This window comes from Colletotrichum tamarilloi (assembly GCF_030869305.1).
Source record: "Colletotrichum tamarilloi strain Tom-12 chromosome Unknown Scaffold_33.1, whole genome shotgun sequence".
Classification (NCBI taxonomy): Eukaryota; Fungi; Ascomycota; class Sordariomycetes; order Glomerellales; family Glomerellaceae; genus Colletotrichum; species Colletotrichum tamarilloi.
The window spans coordinates 37,014-54,629 of record NW_026849416.1 but is presented as its reverse complement, the minus strand read 5'-3'; the positions used below and the strand labels follow the sequence as shown (position 1 = coordinate 54,629).

Genomic DNA, 17,616 nt, shown 5'->3' with positions numbered 1-17,616 from the left:
CCGCAGCCTGCCCTGTGTGCCTGTGTCCTCTTTTATTTCCATTCTTCCCACCCCACCGTCCATTCCTCTCATCCCTTTCAACCCTTTTCTGCGACAAAAAAAAACGGTTCCCCCCGTTGCTGCCCGCTGTCGACCACCTGAGTGAGCCAGAGAGTCAAGGAACCGGGAATTGGCCATTCGCCCAGTCAAAGGAATTGGACAGCCATCAGCAGTGTGAAAGAGGGTCGGCCGAAGAGTAAACAACAAATACAACCGCCGCCGCCGCCGCCGTAGTAGTAGAAGCGCACACGACACGAGCCGCAGCGCCAAACCAAACGAGTACCTAACGAGCCCACATCTTACGCCGGGGCGCAACGGCACCCGACAGGCACCGCAGAAGAAAATAGGGGCGCGGATTTGCACATCAACGCGCGATCCGGGGGTGCCACGAGCAAGTCAGCTCAGTCTAGCCCTTCTCTCTCAACTCAAGCCTTTACAAGCCTGAGAAACACAGAGAGAGAGGTGTACAGATTCTCTCTGTATCCGTACCAACAACAGGCACACCACCACCTTCACCCGTTGCGACCGAGAACCCAGTGCTAAGGAAAGACGCCAAACAAGCACCGAAATCGACGCCACAAGACTCGCGCCTCCTTCTCTTCTCACGGCACCACTGTGAGTTGGGTCTGGCTGGTCTTGGTCTGCTTGGTCCGGCGGCATTTTTCTGCCTCGCTATCCACGCCGCCTACTTCCTCTTTCGGGATCTTGCTAGTCGTTGCCCTTCATTTCACGCGGTCAACCGCCAACAACGCCTACCCCTTCTCTCCTCTACCGCCAGCCTTGGCTCAAGCCTGCTGTTCCTACAACTGCTGTCCGTCTCCCGACGCAGCCCACCTTCAGTCTCTCCTTCGACTTTCGACTCGACATCGATTTCGTCTTCCGCTCTTGTATTCTCTAATCCTATACATCCTTTTCTTCCGATTCCTCCTCGCTCCTTCGACTCTGGACTTTCGGTTCTCCCTTTCTTCCCCCAATCGACAGCAATTCATCTCCGTCTTCGATTCGCTTCATCGCTTCATCGCTCCCATCTTGCATCTCACGGATCCCAACTACCATTCTCTTTTTCTTCTCTAGAAAAGAGGCGGCCTTGCTGGACAACCCTCTGAAACGATCGACTCGCTTTCGCCATCTCAATTATCGACCGCCGCGTCGTTCATTCGAGCCTTATTCGAGCCTTCGTTTGCTGCCTACCTGAAGCCACGTCGAATAACGCTCAGCTCATCCCAGCTCAGTACAGCGCACACGCTACGTCGCGCACTGAACAGCACGCAGCGCACCCGTCACAACAGTCTCTCCCAGCGCCCTTTTTCTATTTTGGCCGACAGCCCAACCACCAGTCACTCCTTTCCACCCTAGTCTTCCGAGATCTTGCATTCCAGCCACGACAACCCCCTCGCGGCATTCGAATTACGTATCCACCGTTGGATTGGCACCGCTTCGCCCATTTTGCCGAACACTTCGCTTCGACTACCCGCTTGTCGACGTCTTCAAGTCGCTCGACTCACATTCGCAACCGTGACATTTTTCGAGGCTTTCTCTCGAAATTTGCTCCGAGGCAATTAACTCTTCGTCCATCGAACTCGCACATCATTCTCTATGCCATCCTACGGCTCTCTTCATTCACCATCATTGCGCAAAATGGAACAATCGAGGGTTCAGTACGGGAGGAAGGGCATTAATTTGGGGAACATCATTGGTGATCCCTTCGCCCTGGCTACAGTCTCCATTTCCATGGTACGTCGATATCCAAAAAACGCCTCGAGAATACCTGGCTCTTCTCGATAGATCGGCCTTCTGTTTATGTCTGTACTAACAGTCTCCTTAGCTAGCATGGATAATTGCTTTTATTAGCTCCATCATCGCGACAACACAAGTCACAAATAACTCCGGCTCATTCCCACCCTTCGCATGGTGGACCGTCGTCTACATGTTCTTCCTTATCGCAGGAGTCTTCGTCGTTGTGGCTTCAGACACTGCGCAAACTTATCATGTCGCCCTTACGGGATACCTGGGTGCCGCTCTGTCCCTGAACTCACTGACTATCCACTCCCTCATCTACTCCTCCAACGGTGCTCGCCAGGCTGCTGGCGCTGGCTTCATTCTCATGGCCATGGTTACCGTAAGTTCTCCGCTACGGAGGTGAGGATCGAATGCTGACCTTGTCCCTGTAGATTGTCTGGATCTTCTACTTCGGCTCCGCCCCGTCAGCGAAGCCGCGCGCTTACCTCGATTCCTTCGCGCTCCAGAAGGAGTCTGGAAACCGACAGATGATGTACGGCGGTGGTCGGCCCGAAACCTCAACGTCGGTCCAGCCTCCCCAGATGTACACTTCGGCGCAGCTCAATGGCTTCGAGAACCCATCCCCCGTTCAGGGCATTCCCACTACACAAACCCGCAACTCCGGGGTGGCCCCGACATTCAACGCGGCGCCACCTGCAGCGAAGCCTCCTGGTCTTGACCAAGAGGTGGTGCCCCCCACCGAATACCCCTACCGCGCGAAGGCCATCTATAGTTACGAGGCCAACCCCGACGACGCGAACGAGATCTCCTTCTCAAAGCACGAGATTTTGGAGGTCAGTGACGTGAGTGGAAGGTGGTGGCAGGCACGCAAGGAGACGGGCGAGACGGGTATTGCGCCGAGCAACTACCTGATCCTGTTATAATGAGCTCATGATTTTCATTTCGCCGTTGGAGATGGGAGCAAAAAATGACCATATGGGACATGGAACGGTTTCGCGCTCAAATGCTTGTTGGAGTACATTAAGGTCTCTTGTCCGGGATAAAACCATTGCCGCCTCTTTTGAGCCACAGGCGGCACACGTATATCCGCCTAAACGGCTTCGCTTTTTTTCTTCTTCGACCTGTTATTTCTACTTCTATCCGCCCACCACTGCGTGCAGGCTTTCTCCCTATTACTGCTAGTGTATGTTGCCATTGTCGCTCGAGTAGAGGGATTGTGTGTTTTCTTTTTGTGTCTTCTGGGGCGGGTTTCACGAGCAACGGGTCGGTCATTCGGATAGCTATGGTAGCTCGCAGGTGGGATACCCATGCATGTTGGGGTCCCCTTGCTGCTTTACAAATGGCATTTGCATATATTCATATTCCGTCTTCATATTCTTGACAGTGACATTGTGTCATCTTTGCGTGGGATTTATGAGCCCAACAAGTGAACAGCTTATCCAAGCTGGTCATGAGACGGAGGTAGCGGAGACGTGGGCTTTTCCAAGTTATTGGTGTGAAGTCGCTTCGTAAGTCATAATTGACAATCTGGAGATTGTGCATCAATTAAAGGACTTCTTCGTTATCCGTCGTAGGGTATCATAACACTCTCCTTCCGCCCTTCCCTCAGTCACTTTAGCTGGCAAACGATGGAGACACTCGCAGCGAAGTGACATGTCTTGGCCACCAGTCCAGGGCGTCATCTTGCAGCCTCAACACTCAGAATGCGCCTCCCTCCCCCTCTCTCTCTCTCTCTCTCTCTCTCTCTCTCTCTCTCTCTCTCCTTCTCTCAAGCCTTATCCAACCTCTTCCTCAACTCCCTTTCCTTCGTCAAGACCTCCAGCTCAAGCCTCTCAACACTATACTCCAACCCTTCCCTCCTCTGCCTCACAGCCCTCGCCCGCAAAGCACTCTCCCCATTCAACCCCTTCTTCCCACCACTTCCGCTAGCACCGAACCCCCCTCCTCGTCCCTTTGTTTTCTTGCCCCCATACCCATCCTCCTCAGACGGCGCAGCCAACCGGCCCTGCAAGAGCTCGCACCTAGCCTGCAGAGTCTCGATGCGCCGTTCGCGGCGCGCGATTTGCGCGTCGGCGCGATCGAGGAGTTTCGCGATTTGCGGGCCGATTTCGTCGCGCAGCGAGGCCTCGGCGGCGGCGAGGGTGGGTTGGGGGATGAGTTCGAAGTGCCGCGTGGGACGAAGGACGGAGGCGAGGCGGGGAAGGTCAGAAACGCCTGTGTCGAGGGTGGATACGGAGTTTTGGAGGAAGGTTAGGGAGGTGCGGAGGGAGGCTACGCAGTCTGCGTATGTTGCTGCGTTTTGGGACATCGTGTTGTGGTTGCGGTTGTGGTTTTCTCGGTGGGGCGTGGCTTTGTTTACCCCCCGTTTTCGTCGGTAGGTTTGATTGCGGTGCGCTGCACTTTTCTGGTGATGGGGGTGTTTTGAGGTAGTGTCAAGGGTGTTTGGCTTCCTCGCTTCGACAAATTCGAGGGTTGGGAGAGAGAGAGAGATCGTGTGGCGACGGGGTGTTGTTGGTTGTGGTGTCGATGGTCGAATTGGGCTTGTTTTTGGAGGTTTAGCTTGGAGGGGATGGTTGACAGCAAAGACGGACATCGATTGTTTACAGCCCCGCTAACTCAGGAACAGGCGGGTACGTACCGACTAGGGAATGATGCACGGCCCATATATACCTGGCTCGGTGAGGTTCGGTGTGAAGGCACTATCTACAACTTTTGGCACTTAGATGCAGCCGAAGAGTGGTGATTAAACCACTTTAGTCCTGGAAACAAGACGCTAAGGTTTTGGGATAGATTTAATAGCCTGTAGTATGGCTATTATTTGAAAACCTATGCCACGTCGATGGGCCATCATAATCAAGGTAAAGCGCAATTTCTCTTCGGGTAGGTGGCCACGGAAGGAGCATAAAATGTCACTCGCATATAGCTACTTCTGAACTTTCTACAACTAGAGATATACATACTTCAATATCTATTTTTGCTAGTAGAGCCTTCTAATATCAGCCACGACTTATATCGGCAGTCATTAAAAGAATCCAAAAATTCAAAGTAGACACTATCAAAAGAGTTCACCCCCCCGGTGCTGAACTGGGGGCTACATCTCTGGTGCACATGCCGGGACTCGAACCTGAAATCCTGGCTTAGGCTAAGCTAGTTGAACAGGCTCGCCCGTAACCATCCCGCCAAACGGCAGTTTGACCTGACCTCACAGGCCTGTGAGGCGCCTGCTGCCGTTGGTGACGGGAACAGAATTGAGGGGGGGTATAAGGGAAGGCTCGCATGAGTGCGCACTGGTATATTCCACTCATTACGCCGCGTGGTACATATACCTTGAGGGCCAAGGCGTCTGTGGACAACGACCTGAAGCCACTGGAAAAATCATTTACTAGGCGTATGGCAAGACGATGTTCATCGCAACGACAGCAAGGCTTATTCTTCACTTCTACCGTATTGGTACATCTCCTTTTCAATCTTTCGCAATCTCAAATATTAGGTAGAGAGTAACTCCCAGCCCCTGATATCTTGCAAAACATCTTCAACGTGACTAATGATGAACACATAGAGGATCACTGAATATACCTTGAGGCTCATCTTCTGGGACAATGTGCTGGAGTATTGAGCAGCACCTAGTTAGTTGAAAGTATCAAGAAGACGACAGGAGCCTTACAAATGTCCCTTTTACCTACCTTAAATACACCCATCGGAGGAATCGTGAGCCTCGCCCACTTTCTCATCTTTCAACACACACATACGCTGTCTGATATCAGACATATCTTTTAGCCTCGTAGCAGGTCTTTTCCATGGCTTTCAGAAGCGTTACAGGGCCTGATGGACTCTATGGACTGGTTTGGGAGAGTGAAGTCGTTTGTGTAGCTGAAAGGCTGCCATGCTTGTGCGTACCCTACCACCATGAGCGTGCAGTTTATGAGCTCATTTTGTGGTAACCTACACCACCAATATAGTCTATGACTCGTCTGTCTTCCAAATGCTTTTTGAGCATCTTCGGAATCGCTCTTTAGCCCCTGATAGGATGGGGCTACCAAACACCAGTGACTTCATGTAAAAATCTTTTCTGATGGCTGTGAGTTCTTTAAAGAGAGAGGCCCTCGATAAAACTTGTGTGATGTTGAACGAAGATAACCTTGACTGCCTCTAAACGTGAATAGGCGAGCATGGCCTTGCAATGGCATGTATGACTAGCCTCAACCGCGAGTATCATATGAGGTGCCCGGTTTGGAAGATCAGCCAAGCTTCTTCGGCGAGCCCAAATCCGGCTCATTCCGAGAGACGTGCACCAAGTAGGTATGCAGTCAACGGACATGATGTAAGCAGCCTCCCTTCAGCGACAATCCACGAGTGGCCATAAATTTTGAGGGAAAGAAATGATTCGCCTATTTATTGACGCGAGCATACAGTCAGTGCCAGCTGGTCTCACTCTCATTAGCCCAGCAAGATGATGCACAGGTTTTCTCACAGCAGTGGCGTTGTCTTCTGACTACGTGCCAAGCTGGAGGGCCCAAAGTGTCCACTGACACGAGCCATGAAGTGAAGTGGGCGGCTTGAAACTCCCATGTGGCGCTTGCAAGCGAATTCGATCATTTCTTTGAGGCTCGCTTCGATGGATGCGGTGACTTGACGCCCATGAGAGCGCACTCTTCGACCGTGGCGGCGATGACTATGGTGCTTTGAGCCTCTCACCTCAAGCATTTAAGATGGATGACTGCAAGCACAACTCTTGCGGCGTTCGACGAGTTTATGGCTTGGTTTGCCACGTGAAATGGCTGACAGAGCCGTACGAAGAGGTATCAAATGGCGATGGGATTCCTCTTAAATACCATTAGCCGAAGCCACACATTCTAGCATCCGGAGACGTTACCTCATCGCCTATTTCTGAAGACATCATACCCTGAAGATCCCATTGTCACACTCATTGCCACAGAACTCCTTGACTCTCTCACACACAGGCATTCAAAAGGGTCATCATATCAGTCGTGCACGAAAGTCCGTCTTCATACGGCACTCTGCTAGCTCATCCTTTGTCATGTCCCGAGACCACAACCACCCCTCCGTGCACCCTACAGCAACTTCAAATGTGAGGATTGCCCTCAATTTCAAGCCAATGTGGCATCCATTCGAGACTAACCGTTCCCAGTCATCTACATCAGCCACAAATGGCATCAAGCCAGCGAGCTCAGGTTCATCAGCTAACAGCACCGGCACTGTAACTGTCGCCGTCGTCGTGGGTCTTCTCCTATTGACGATCATCGTTTACATCACTATTACGGAATACCGCAAGATGAATACAACAGAAGGCTTGAGAGGACAAAGGAAGACAAAGAGCGGGCATTGGTAGCAAGCGGTTCGAGGGAGTCATTTGAGAGTTTTAAGTCAGAATTGAAAGAACCTGCACCTGCGGTAATAGTTTTCTCCCGCATAGCTTCCTAGCGAACAACATACATATAGTTATCAACTCAAGCAAATGAAGATCGATTTCATTTCTCCCACGTATCAATAACGGTCCCGTTGAAATGCTAACCCATGTGCACCACCTGCGATACATTGACGTCTCCGTCGCTCGGAGTCCAATTCCGCCCCGGGAGGAATTGATTGTTTACAATTTCCCCGGTAACTCATGGCTTTAATCCTTTGAGGATTCGGAAGTTATGCAGCCCAAATCTCCAGCCAGCCATCTCAATGCAATGTTAAGCCAAGGTTGGTCCGTGTTTCTTGACTGAGTTCGGTCGTAAGTCGACCTAAGTTCCGGACCCACTCGGATCTAACAGCCGTGCAACTACTCCGGTACGGGCCGGCCGCACGGACGCATTGAGCCCTTCGGTCTTGCGCTATGGCATCTTCTGTCCGTGTAAGTGGTTATAAGAATTCCACTTCACGCCACTCCAATGGCCTTACCATTCGAAGAGACCACAAGCATTTAGGTCACTATCACTTACACTCACACATACTCAACTTTGAGAAATCGCCATTCTTCCCGCTCTACGCTACTTTTCAGCCCACAACCATGGAGTTCAATCTCAGCAAGCCCAACCGCAAGATTCATGCCGGTGTCATATTGACCAAAGGGTAATTACCAAACCATAATTCCTCGAATTCCCTGCCACAAGTAAGCTGAGACATTTACAGCGTCACCGAAATGCTCGACGTTGCACCTTTTGAATTCTTTGCCTGGACCGATAAGACTTCCCGTCAAATGCTGAACCTACCGCAGGAGATGTGGGAGGACGATATCAAGTTTGACCTACATTGGATCACCGAGGACGGCAAACCGGCCCAGATGAAGAGCAGAGCTCAGATTCAGCCAACCGTAAGCAGCACATGGCACCACCGTCCCAGTAGAGAGATTCTCTAACACTGACACCCACCACCCAGGACTCCTTTGAGTCTTGTCCACCCTTGGATATCGCACTCATGGGAGCTCATGACCTAAAGTACAAGACCAGCGAAGCCGAGCTCGCCTTCATCCGCAAGGTTTATGAGCAGTGCAGCGCCTTCTTGACCATCTGTGGTGGTATGTTCCCGCTTCTCGAGGCTGGCCTTCTGGCTGGTAAGACGGCGACTTGCCCCCGCATGATTGTCTCTGCCATGAAGAAGAGTATTCCGGTCGTCGATTGGGTTGAGACTCGTTGGGCACATGACGGGAAGCTGTGGACTTCGAGCTCGCTGCTGAATGGCACCGATATGATGCGGGCTTTTGCTGAGGCTACGTGGGGAGGGAAGACCAACAATGGGTGGGTCGAGGCGGCTCTCGATATTGGGGGGTATCCTGTGAGAGACGTCGGCTTTAAGGATTTCAAGGGACACCATTACGCTGTCGAACAGCTTCCCTTCTAGGCTTCTAGGCAATTGGGGGAGGATTCTGATCGAATGATGGGCCTTGTGAAGGGTATGCTAAGGTATCAAGTCCGGTGGCATTTGACTATTGAACAAATCAGTGAAGCACGAAAATTTACACGAATCTGATTTCCATGCCTATTTTCGGGGGCAAACTTGAACCCGATGGACAGCGTGGCAGCGTGTGGGAGATTCGATTCGTACTGTAAGAACACTGTGTGGACTGTGTGGGTCTGTCGGTGACTGCCGAACCGGCGGTGGTTCCTGCGGTCCGGTCGTGTGGTTCGTTACTGACCGGTGTGCTAAACTCCGATGCGGAGTGATGTCAGCCCGTCGCACGTCCCTTCCATCTTCATCCACCTTCCTACTTCCCCAGAACATCTCGAACCGTCACCCCAACCTCACGTCAACTCTCTGGAGTCGTCAGAAACTATCCTGAAGCCTCACACGTCAACGTCACAAAGTTTCAAGCAGAAGTATCTTGGAAACGCCGACAACATGTCCCTCAGAGTTAGTGGTTAGAAGTAGCATCAGAGAGGGCTTCGCTGACAGCAACACACCAATAGACTATCGGCGCAAAGGCGGCCGCGGCCTTGGACAAGGACCTCATGAGCACCGGTGCCTTCTCAATCGACCAGCTCATGGAGCTTGCCGGACTATCCGTGTCACAAGCGAGTGGGTTCCTGACGGCCAATGCTTGCTCAAGCTTTCGATTGACACCTTGGTGCAGTCTATCGCGTTCACCCTCCTAGTCGAGGTCTGAACATTCTTGTTGCATGCGGCCCCGGTAACAACGGTGAGCACCCTTCCAAAGATTCCCCCGTCTCAACCATCAAGCATCTGACCAGGACCCCTGTACAGGTGGCGATGGCCTAGTGGCTGCCCGACACCTTTGTCACTATGGCTACAAGCCCACTATCTACTATCCCAAGCGGAGCAAGAATGATTTGTATCAGGTGAGTAAAGATGCCATTCGCTTTTGTCTATCTCGATTGGTTCGTTCGGCTCATAGTACATGGGGATGTTCTGGCAATTACATACCATCTATCGGCGACACCTCTTGAGCTCTTGGCCATCCGAGCTCAGAATGCTTTTGTTCTCCTTCCACGCTACGCTATGCAATTGCACAACTCTATGATTCTTCTCTCGAGAGAAGGAGTAAAGAAACTGGCAGCATCTTTGCGTGTATACGGTGCTGCCATAAAAAATCGACCCCTCCCGACCTTCGTTCTCCATGGGGCTTGCCGTTGACCGGTCGTAGCTTTGCTGACTGAAAATTCCTTAGCGGTTGGCGCAGCAGTTGGTGGACTTGGACGTTGCGTTCGTCGACGATTTCCTCACGGCGGCGAAAACTACTGATCATATCGTTGACGCTATCTTCGGTTCGTTCTTTTCCCCCTGTCTAGACCATAGTCCGTTCACGCGCCTGATATTTTGAGGCAAGGGTTCAGCTTTTCTGGAGAGGTCCGGGAGCCTTTCCCCGCGGTGATCAAGGCGCTCGAGGAAACAAAGCTGCCGGTCACTTCGGTTGACGCCCCATCATCGTGGGATATCGAAAATGGCCCGCCCGAGTCCGGCCCCGGGAGTTCGTTCCAACCTGAGGTCCTTGTCAGCCTGACAGCACCAAAGCCACTGGTGAAGCATTTCAAAGGACGGCACTTCATCGGCGGAAGGTATGCCCAATATCCACCATAGCACCAGGCTTGAGAAATTTGTTGGCTGACCTTGGGAGCAGATTCGTATCGCCGGGCATTGCTGAAAAATACAATTTGGAAATTCCGCAGTACGAAGGCATCGACCAGGTGGTGGAAGTTGATAATAACGGCCAGAAGCTGTAAAATCCGTTAGTCAATTGAATTTACCAAAATTTACTGTGTATTAGCCAAGGGCACTTACAGTCGGCTCTTGCTTTCTCTTTTTTCTTTTTCCTTTCCTAAGTTTCTTCCTAAATGACCAAGCAGCCCCCCACACGGCTATTTGGACAAACAGGACTCGGACATCGCCCGTCGAGCATCTGCATTGGGTGTACTACAACACCCAATGGACACTCCAACAAAGGAGGATGGTATGCTTGACAAAAGGCGACATAGACTAAGAAGAGTCTCCGACAGACTGGGCAAACAGATTTGTGCTCAACACACATGAAAGCCGAGTGAAACGGACGTGGAGCCTCTCGGACAGCGTGTGACGAGTGATTCGGAGGGCGTGTTTTTGAAAAAGGGCAACATGAGAGTATTGTCCCGGATTGAAATGACTGACAGAGAGAATAATAGGCGAGGTGACCACGGAGGCAGTTGGAGAGCGTGCCAAACCGGTGGCCTTGGTGTGGCTGATATAAACAACAGCTGTGGCTGCCCCGCGACCTTGGTTCGGGTCATCCAATGGAGAGCAAAGTTTTGAAGGAATTGCCACACGATGGGTTCCACCAGGACCCCTTGCTGGGCCGGAGCGTTTTCGACGACGACGGACGTCGCGGACGGAGGATATCGAAGGCTTCTCTTCTGGTTGGTCAGTGCGGACAGGGTCTTTGAACCGGGGCGGGAGAGGCGAGCCAGTACGGATAGTGTACGCGACGGACTCAACGGGGAGAAGAGTTTAGGTGGTGTAGGATGTATGTTGTACCTGGGGGTGGAAGGGCGGGAAGAAAGCAACGGACGAGGGGCGAGTGAACTTGTGAAGGGAAAAGTGGAAGGGGAAGAAAGGTTGAGATGAGAAGGGCAGGGCAATGTTGGCGGCGGCGGAATGGAGCGGATAAGGCGATGACAGTGAAGCACAGTTCTAGTCATACTAGACAAAATTGATTTGTCTGGTTGGGCATATATTTTGGTGCGTTTCCATATCCCGTTCTTTTTTCCACGGTATTCCCCCCCCTCTGGATACAGGTACTCTGTACTCCGTACTCTGTACACATTGCCTGCCATAGGTAAACCTTTTTTTTCCCTTCCTTCTCACAGCTGCATCCCCAGGTCAGGCCCATGTCCGGGTCAGGTAAGGTACATTGGAGGGTGCAAAGCCACAACTCTGGGGCCCAAGGCCCCTTCAATGGGGGAACGGGTGGGAATACTCCAAGGAAGGGGAGGTCGCGCGCGGACAAAAAGTCGAATGGGGGCATCTCCAACTCATGGCATAGAACGAGCTGGGCTTTGCCGGAGCAAAAGCTCCGTCTACCCCTGTGATAGGCCCGAGCGGCAAGGCAGCGCTTACGGGGCCGCATGGAGCACTGCGTGGTACTACCGAACGGGACCCGCTCGTCCTCTTTTTTTCTAGAACGGAGGCTGGGAGACTGGAGTGCAGTGTGCACTTACCTTTACACTTTAGTGGTCTTGTGCCAGTTGTGGGAGGAGCCAGATGGAGTTCCACCTTGAGGGACAGTGAGAGAGAAAGTGGAAGCCACGATTGGTGGCCCTCCACTCACTCTTTCCATTCTCACTTGACTGCGGGAAGTGAGCGGTAGGTACCTTCCATTGCTGACGAATACCTGTACGGGTGTAAGGTACACAGCAAGGTACAAGATGAAAGTGCCTGGGTTCTAGGCCGTTCCTGTTGACCTCGGAACCCCGTCGATTGGAGTCGGAGCAGAATTGTTGTGTTCATCCAGGGAAGGTCTCACGGTCTAAAGTGAAAAGGGGAAAAAGAAGAGACGAAGAAAAGGGTCTAGCACTCTTGTTGGTGATGTGGGATGTAGCAGGTACAATTGCCCGGCTCAGTTGCTCCTGCTCTCGTTCTTCCCTTCATCCCACCTCATGGACCCAAAGTATTTCTGTACCTGGCCCTTCCTTGCCTCGCTTTCCCTCTATCCTCTTCTCTCTTTTTCACTCACATACTTCCGTCATCTTCCTGCATGCCAGCCTTGCGCTTCCTTTGCTTCATCCATCCAACATTGCCCCCCTCAGCTGCCGGGAGTTTTCTCCATCGACCAACACCAACTAGGCGGGCCGGTTCGTCTGCGCTAAACCGTTCACCTCTCGGTGTTTTCTCTTCGCTCCTCGGATGTCAACAACTGCCATTGTTTGGCCTCGGCCTCCGAGTGCCGGTCGTCCCAACGTCCAGTATCTGCATCGAGGTCTGGACTATTCGCTCCGGTCGCAATACGGCAGCTCATGGTGCCAATGCTGAGGTGTCGATCTGAGGAGGATGTGGTGGTTCACTGCCCAGACACTTCACGTCAGCAAGGGCAGGACAGCCAGGCGTGGCCGGGCCGCCCGCGTGGCTCTCCGGTTATCTGTCCAGCCAAGGCCCCTGCCGCTCTCAAGCCGAACAACGGTTCGCAAGACGTCATCGACACTACTAGGAATGGGGGTATCCAAAAATGCACCATGGCCCCGTGGATTCTCTCGACCACGAGGGCAGAAAAAAAAAACCCCCCCTTCTACTTCAGTCGCGGGACGACGGATCTTTGGCTTCCTCGAAGCTTCGGAGCATCATGGTCTAGTTCGCCTCTATCTCACGACAACATACGATCGGTTATGTCGGACAACGCAAAAGAGTCAATCCCTACCCTTGTCAGGTTCACATGATGAGGTCTGTGTCAATTAGGCACGACACCGTCCTCCACATCCTGAGAACAGTCAAGTCCACGGAATTTGGCGGCGTATTAGCGAACTAGCGACCACAGACCTCAGGGTGCCTGCTGTGTAAAGTTTCTGGTGCCTTCGAGCAATATGGCCGCGTCCCGCCCTAAGATGAGACCCTGGACGGGAATGCCCTCTGGGCCTCCCGTCAGGATCAAGCTAAAAGCTGCCGGACACAGCGATTAACCTTGACTCGGGTCCCCGCCAAATTGAGGCTGATGCTTTTTCTACTGCAGATGTGGTAGCTTGGAGCACAGCAGTCACGCAGCCACGCAGCCACGCAGACGCGATGGTTGGACCAAAGATGGCCCGTTAGCCTGGCGATCCCTTCGAAAAGACGGATTCTCAGGGATCGCGCCGCCCTCAAAAGCAGAAGTCCTGCACAGGCCATGCAGTCTGTCACGCGGATTCGCATAACCCGAGAAAAAAAAACATTGTCTGATTGCGCAATTGACTTCGCGGGAATGAAGAGAATGATCAACTTTTGAACCCACGAGACCTACGGCTGGCTAGCTATCCTACCGCCTAGGTATGCTAGACGGAAGAGCTTGCTTCATCAACTTGACAAAGTCGTATTCGCAAAGGTTTACCCCGCCGTCCAGAGCTGTGGCCCCTGGTCGTTGAGCGGGGACTGGGGCGTTGCCCGACAGCGTGGCGGATGACGGACACTTCCGACCAGATTGGCAGATTCGACTGTCCGACTTGGGCCTTTTCATGCAGGGATCCGGCAAGGGCAACATCATCATGTTGAATGGTTTGGGTTGTCCTGAAACGGACAACGAATCATCAAATCCTTCCGGCAATGGGGGCTCTCCGTTGGTCCCAGAAGAGCGGATTCATACAGACACATGCTGGACAGCTTTGGAGACAACACCGTGGCACGCCTTGAGCGGAACGATCGCAGAGGTTCGCGGCAGGCAAATAGGCAGGGACCTGCATGTCATGTCGTTGCAATGCCTTTTGCGTGCTGTTTTCCATGGATTATCTAAACCAGCCCACGCCAATTCAACCGTCGGACTTGGTTCATCATCCTCCTGGAAGAGTTCCTCCGCATTATCGAGTTCTTCACGCTAGTCGTCTTGATATTTGGTACACTAAAGTCCTCCTACTACCCTGACTTCTGGTCCTGTAGGAATGCGGATATTCGTTGCGGCAATGATTCGGCGACTGTTGGCGCCCAACGAGATTGAGTCTTCTTATCATTCCAGCCCTCCCTCTGTTCCTGACTCTGCTGCACCCTTAGCATGGCCGTCAGTGGAGACGCTTCTTGAGTCGTGCAAAAGCTTTGAAACCTAACGATCCCTTGCCCATTGCTTTTAAGGGTCTATGAGACCATGACAGGCAATGGGGTGGCTGACGTCGGCGACTAGGGACGTCTCCCGCATCGCTCTACGCCGCTATTTTGATATTGCTCATTCGGATAAATGCGACACTGTGTTGCATCTACATTATCTTCTGGAATCTAGCGCTGTGAGGCACCGATTCTTGGCATGAGCTCGTCCACCAATTGATAACAGACAGATAGTTACCAAATCTTTCATGGCAAGGCTTGCGCACGCCGTGAATTGTGTCCTGATGACTTGGAGCCCAATATTCGAGTCCCCGTGACATCTGAGTCGGAGCTGGCTCCGGTTCGACAACTTTTTGCGCCAGCGCAGATCACAGACTAAGGCCGCGCAAGTTGGACATGTGGGATAATTAGTGGCCGCATCATTTTGGCCACAAAATGCATGGGTAATTTACGCAAGCCCGCGTGCCCGCGTTAAGGATCGACATGTCTACCCACGGAGTAGTGTGTAATTGGCAGTCAGCGGTGATCATTCCCTGCCTCGGTCGAAAGCCAATCGTCAGCCCGTGACCGCTCAATTCGGCTCTCTGTTCAATTCGTTTACCAGTATCAGCTTTCATGGTACAAATACCCAACTTCCCAATGCAGGTGGATTCTGAGGGTTTTCCCACCCTTGCCTGGGGATGCATTATTTCTCTAAGTTTGTCTTTTCTTGCTTTTCTCAATATCGTAGTGGGACCGCATCCTGCGTGTTGCGTTGTACGAAGAATCCGAGCGTTGCTTTCAGACTTCTCGACGAGATTCGCGAAGATTCGAGCTCGTTGGAGATTCGGGTGGGGTACGGAGTTTCCCACATCTTACAGTGCGGGCGGGGCCGGTGATACCTTCCAAATGGCACGACATACCGGTTCACATGCATGTACGAAGCCATCTTTGACTCCGTGGACAGAATTTGTGCGTAATCTTCAATTTGACTTGGTATGTGATATCAACTAATGCCTGTCGTAACAGAGGGGAAAGAGGGGTCTACAAAGGGGGGCACCGAGTTTGTTTCAACGTCAACCAACGATGTTAGGTGGCGCGGCGACACGGAAGACTTTGCCTGTCTTCGTCTGATGTTGTTCAAACCTTGGACACCTAGTTCCAGTGGAAGCTAGAACTCTCACGTACGCAGTAATTATATCCAGAAAAGTTTGGAATTCCTGCAGAACCGTTGTCAAATGACTTGCCACCCCTCAAATTTGAGGGCTGAGTTATCCATGGCGGAGTTTACAGGGAGTCCTTGACGGAACCAGACGTGAGAGATCCTGGAATTCTGGAGCATCAACAAGAACCCGGGTGCAAGTCGCATCTACATCCTTTGTATATTATACATCTTTTGTATCATCTACATTCTCTTGCAACATGACGTCGAGTGGTCATACTCAACCCACCGTGTCGGAAACGATGGCTAGGGACGAAATGTAACGATTTTACCAACATCATGGAACCGCATCGCATGAATCCCAAGGCCACGTCAGAAACCTGAGTGGCGGCGGAGTACATAGTGTAGAATCATAAGCCACGTGTTCGATTTTGCGAGATAAGCTCTAGATCTCTGCTCATCCTCTACTTCACGCCCTGCCATCGAGTCTTGGCCCTGCTCGATAGACCGTGTTCTAGACTTGAGTAGAATCTTCTGGCCTCAGATGCCATCCGTTTCAATCCCATGCTAAGTCTGGTGGCCAACCCTGTGTCGCGAAGAATATTTAAACCTCCGGACCTACTCTTCTGATTCATGATTTCGTGTGTCATTGTTGACGTGGTCTCGACGGAGGCGAGTGTACCATACGTCCCCGTCTTCGTCAGACAGAGGTCACAGTGGCCTCGGAGGAGGTACGTGGTGATAAGACTTGTTTGCCCCCGTTGACAGAGGCGGTTCGGTGGGGTGGAGGGGCAGTATTGACGCCACGTCGATTCGATTACGTCGCAATCGCGGCATTTGATGATGTGGATTGTGCACATCTTGGAAGTGACGTTGCGGTGAACCGTGAGGGCATAGCTGTGAGTCAGTGTTGACTTGATTCTGACGAGTCTTGCAGGGTTTGCAAAGACTTCCTTCAGTTGCTATTCGAGATGTGTGGTCCGGAGATTCGATTTTGGGAGCGATTGTGTTAAAGGAGGTGTTGTGGCGATGGTGGCGTGACGGTGAATCGCAGCTAGGGATTTAGTGGGGGAATATCGTCTGATCACTTCATCAAGGTAAGTACGATAAGTGAATGAGTCCTGGTTTCACGACAGAATCAATATCGGGACAGATGAAGAATGGCTCAATGCCTTCCTCTCTGAAACTCCAGCCCGCCTCTCCGAAATTTAAGAGTCTTGAGTTCATGTGTCGATATATATTCTAGCTGAGGGCAATTGAAGAACAGTCGCAAAACTTGCACCCTTGTCACGGTGACACGTTCATGTAACACGTGGTATTATTAAAAAGTAGATGATATCATATCCCCAACACTGCCCAAGTAGCTAGCAGAACTAGGCCACATGAAGCCAGTCTGGATTTGGCAACAGGTCAGTGGCTGCTCCTAGGTTATACAAGAGTCAGCGGTCCGATATATGTGTTGATTTCTCTTGAATCATCATACAGGATAATGTGGCTTAGTAATGTCTTGAAACACGTCTCTCTTTGAGGCTGCAATCAACTGGACTCAGAAAAACAGCTTTGCAAACTTGGTATATGCATCGATTCCACGATATGTCCGCGATAGGCACGAGGGCAAAGTTACTTGAAAACTTTGTACTGAGATTGGTAGACTGATCGTAGAATACGTGAATGTCGATCCCACCTAACCTTCCTTCGATTGTTGAATTCTTGTCGATGGACTAAATTTGACAGGCTACAGCCACTTTCAGACCGAGAAGCATCCGTCGTGGTTTATGCTCATTGTGCAGATGCCTTCCTGCTAAGGCATCATAACCTCTGGCTACCGGAGTAAAGAAGTCCAGAAATTTCTTCGTTTCTCAGCCTCATTGCAAGGATCTCAAGGGCCGGTGCATTCGGCCATGCACGCCGCGTAATCCGTGAAAAGTCGTCTGAGGCATGGGACCAAGCATCCAGACTAAGCGTTTTGTCAGTCAGTCGGCGGCTTA

General features: G+C 51.8%; 7 protein-coding genes across 7 annotated transcripts; 4 read left to right on the top strand and 3 right to left on the bottom strand.

The window, feature by feature from the left end:
- Positions 1 to 1,677: 1,677 nt before the first annotated feature.
- On the top strand, positions 1,678 to 2,702 carry CTAM01_08891 (SH3 domain-containing protein; the record flags this gene model as incomplete). Its single annotated transcript, XM_060524911.1, has 3 exons — positions 1,678 to 1,773; positions 1,865 to 2,158; positions 2,211 to 2,702. The coding sequence occupies 3 exons, from the start codon at positions 1,678 to 1,680 to the stop codon at positions 2,700 to 2,702; spliced, it is 882 nt and encodes a 293-aa protein (XP_060380351.1).
- Positions 2,703 to 3,547: 845 nt separating this feature from the next.
- CTAM01_08890 (uncharacterized protein) lies at positions 3,548 to 4,087 on the bottom strand (the record flags this gene model as incomplete). The annotated part of the gene is made up of 1 exon (XM_060524910.1): positions 3,548 to 4,087. The coding sequence occupies one exon, from the start codon at positions 4,085 to 4,087 to the stop codon at positions 3,548 to 3,550; it is 540 nt and encodes a 179-aa protein (XP_060380350.1).
- Positions 4,088 to 6,817: 2,730 nt separating this feature from the next.
- CTAM01_08889 (uncharacterized protein) lies at positions 6,818 to 7,129 on the top strand (the record flags this gene model as incomplete). Its single annotated transcript, XM_060524909.1, has 1 exon — positions 6,818 to 7,129. The coding sequence occupies one exon, from the start codon at positions 6,818 to 6,820 to the stop codon at positions 7,127 to 7,129; it is 312 nt and encodes a 103-aa protein (XP_060380349.1).
- A 492-nt stretch (positions 7,130 to 7,621) lies between these two features.
- On the top strand, positions 7,622 to 8,625 carry CTAM01_08888 (uncharacterized protein; the record flags this gene model as incomplete). The annotated part of the gene is made up of 3 exons (XM_060524908.1): positions 7,622 to 7,857; positions 7,918 to 8,098; positions 8,164 to 8,625. The coding sequence occupies 3 exons, from the start codon at positions 7,622 to 7,624 to the stop codon at positions 8,623 to 8,625; spliced, it is 879 nt and encodes a 292-aa protein (XP_060380348.1).
- Positions 8,626 to 9,123: 498 nt separating this feature from the next.
- Positions 9,124 to 10,463, top strand: CTAM01_08887 (YjeF; the record flags this gene model as incomplete). The annotated part of the gene is made up of 7 exons (XM_060524907.1): positions 9,124 to 9,135; positions 9,192 to 9,300; positions 9,356 to 9,421; positions 9,487 to 9,581; positions 9,911 to 10,007; positions 10,070 to 10,298; positions 10,361 to 10,463. 7 exons carry the CDS (start codon positions 9,124 to 9,126, stop codon positions 10,461 to 10,463), a joined length of 711 nt encoding a protein of 236 aa, XP_060380347.1.
- A 294-nt stretch (positions 10,464 to 10,757) lies between these two features.
- CTAM01_08886 (uncharacterized protein) lies at positions 10,758 to 11,546 on the bottom strand (the record flags this gene model as incomplete). The annotated part of the gene is made up of 1 exon (XM_060524906.1): positions 10,758 to 11,546. One exon carries the CDS (start codon positions 11,544 to 11,546, stop codon positions 10,758 to 10,760), a length of 789 nt encoding a protein of 262 aa, XP_060380346.1.
- Positions 11,547 to 16,092: 4,546 nt separating this feature from the next.
- CTAM01_08885 (uncharacterized protein) lies at positions 16,093 to 16,488 on the bottom strand (the record flags this gene model as incomplete). The annotated part of the gene is made up of 1 exon (XM_060524905.1): positions 16,093 to 16,488. One exon carries the CDS (start codon positions 16,486 to 16,488, stop codon positions 16,093 to 16,095), a length of 396 nt encoding a protein of 131 aa, XP_060380345.1.
- Between the last annotated feature and the right edge of the window lie 1,128 nt (positions 16,489 to 17,616).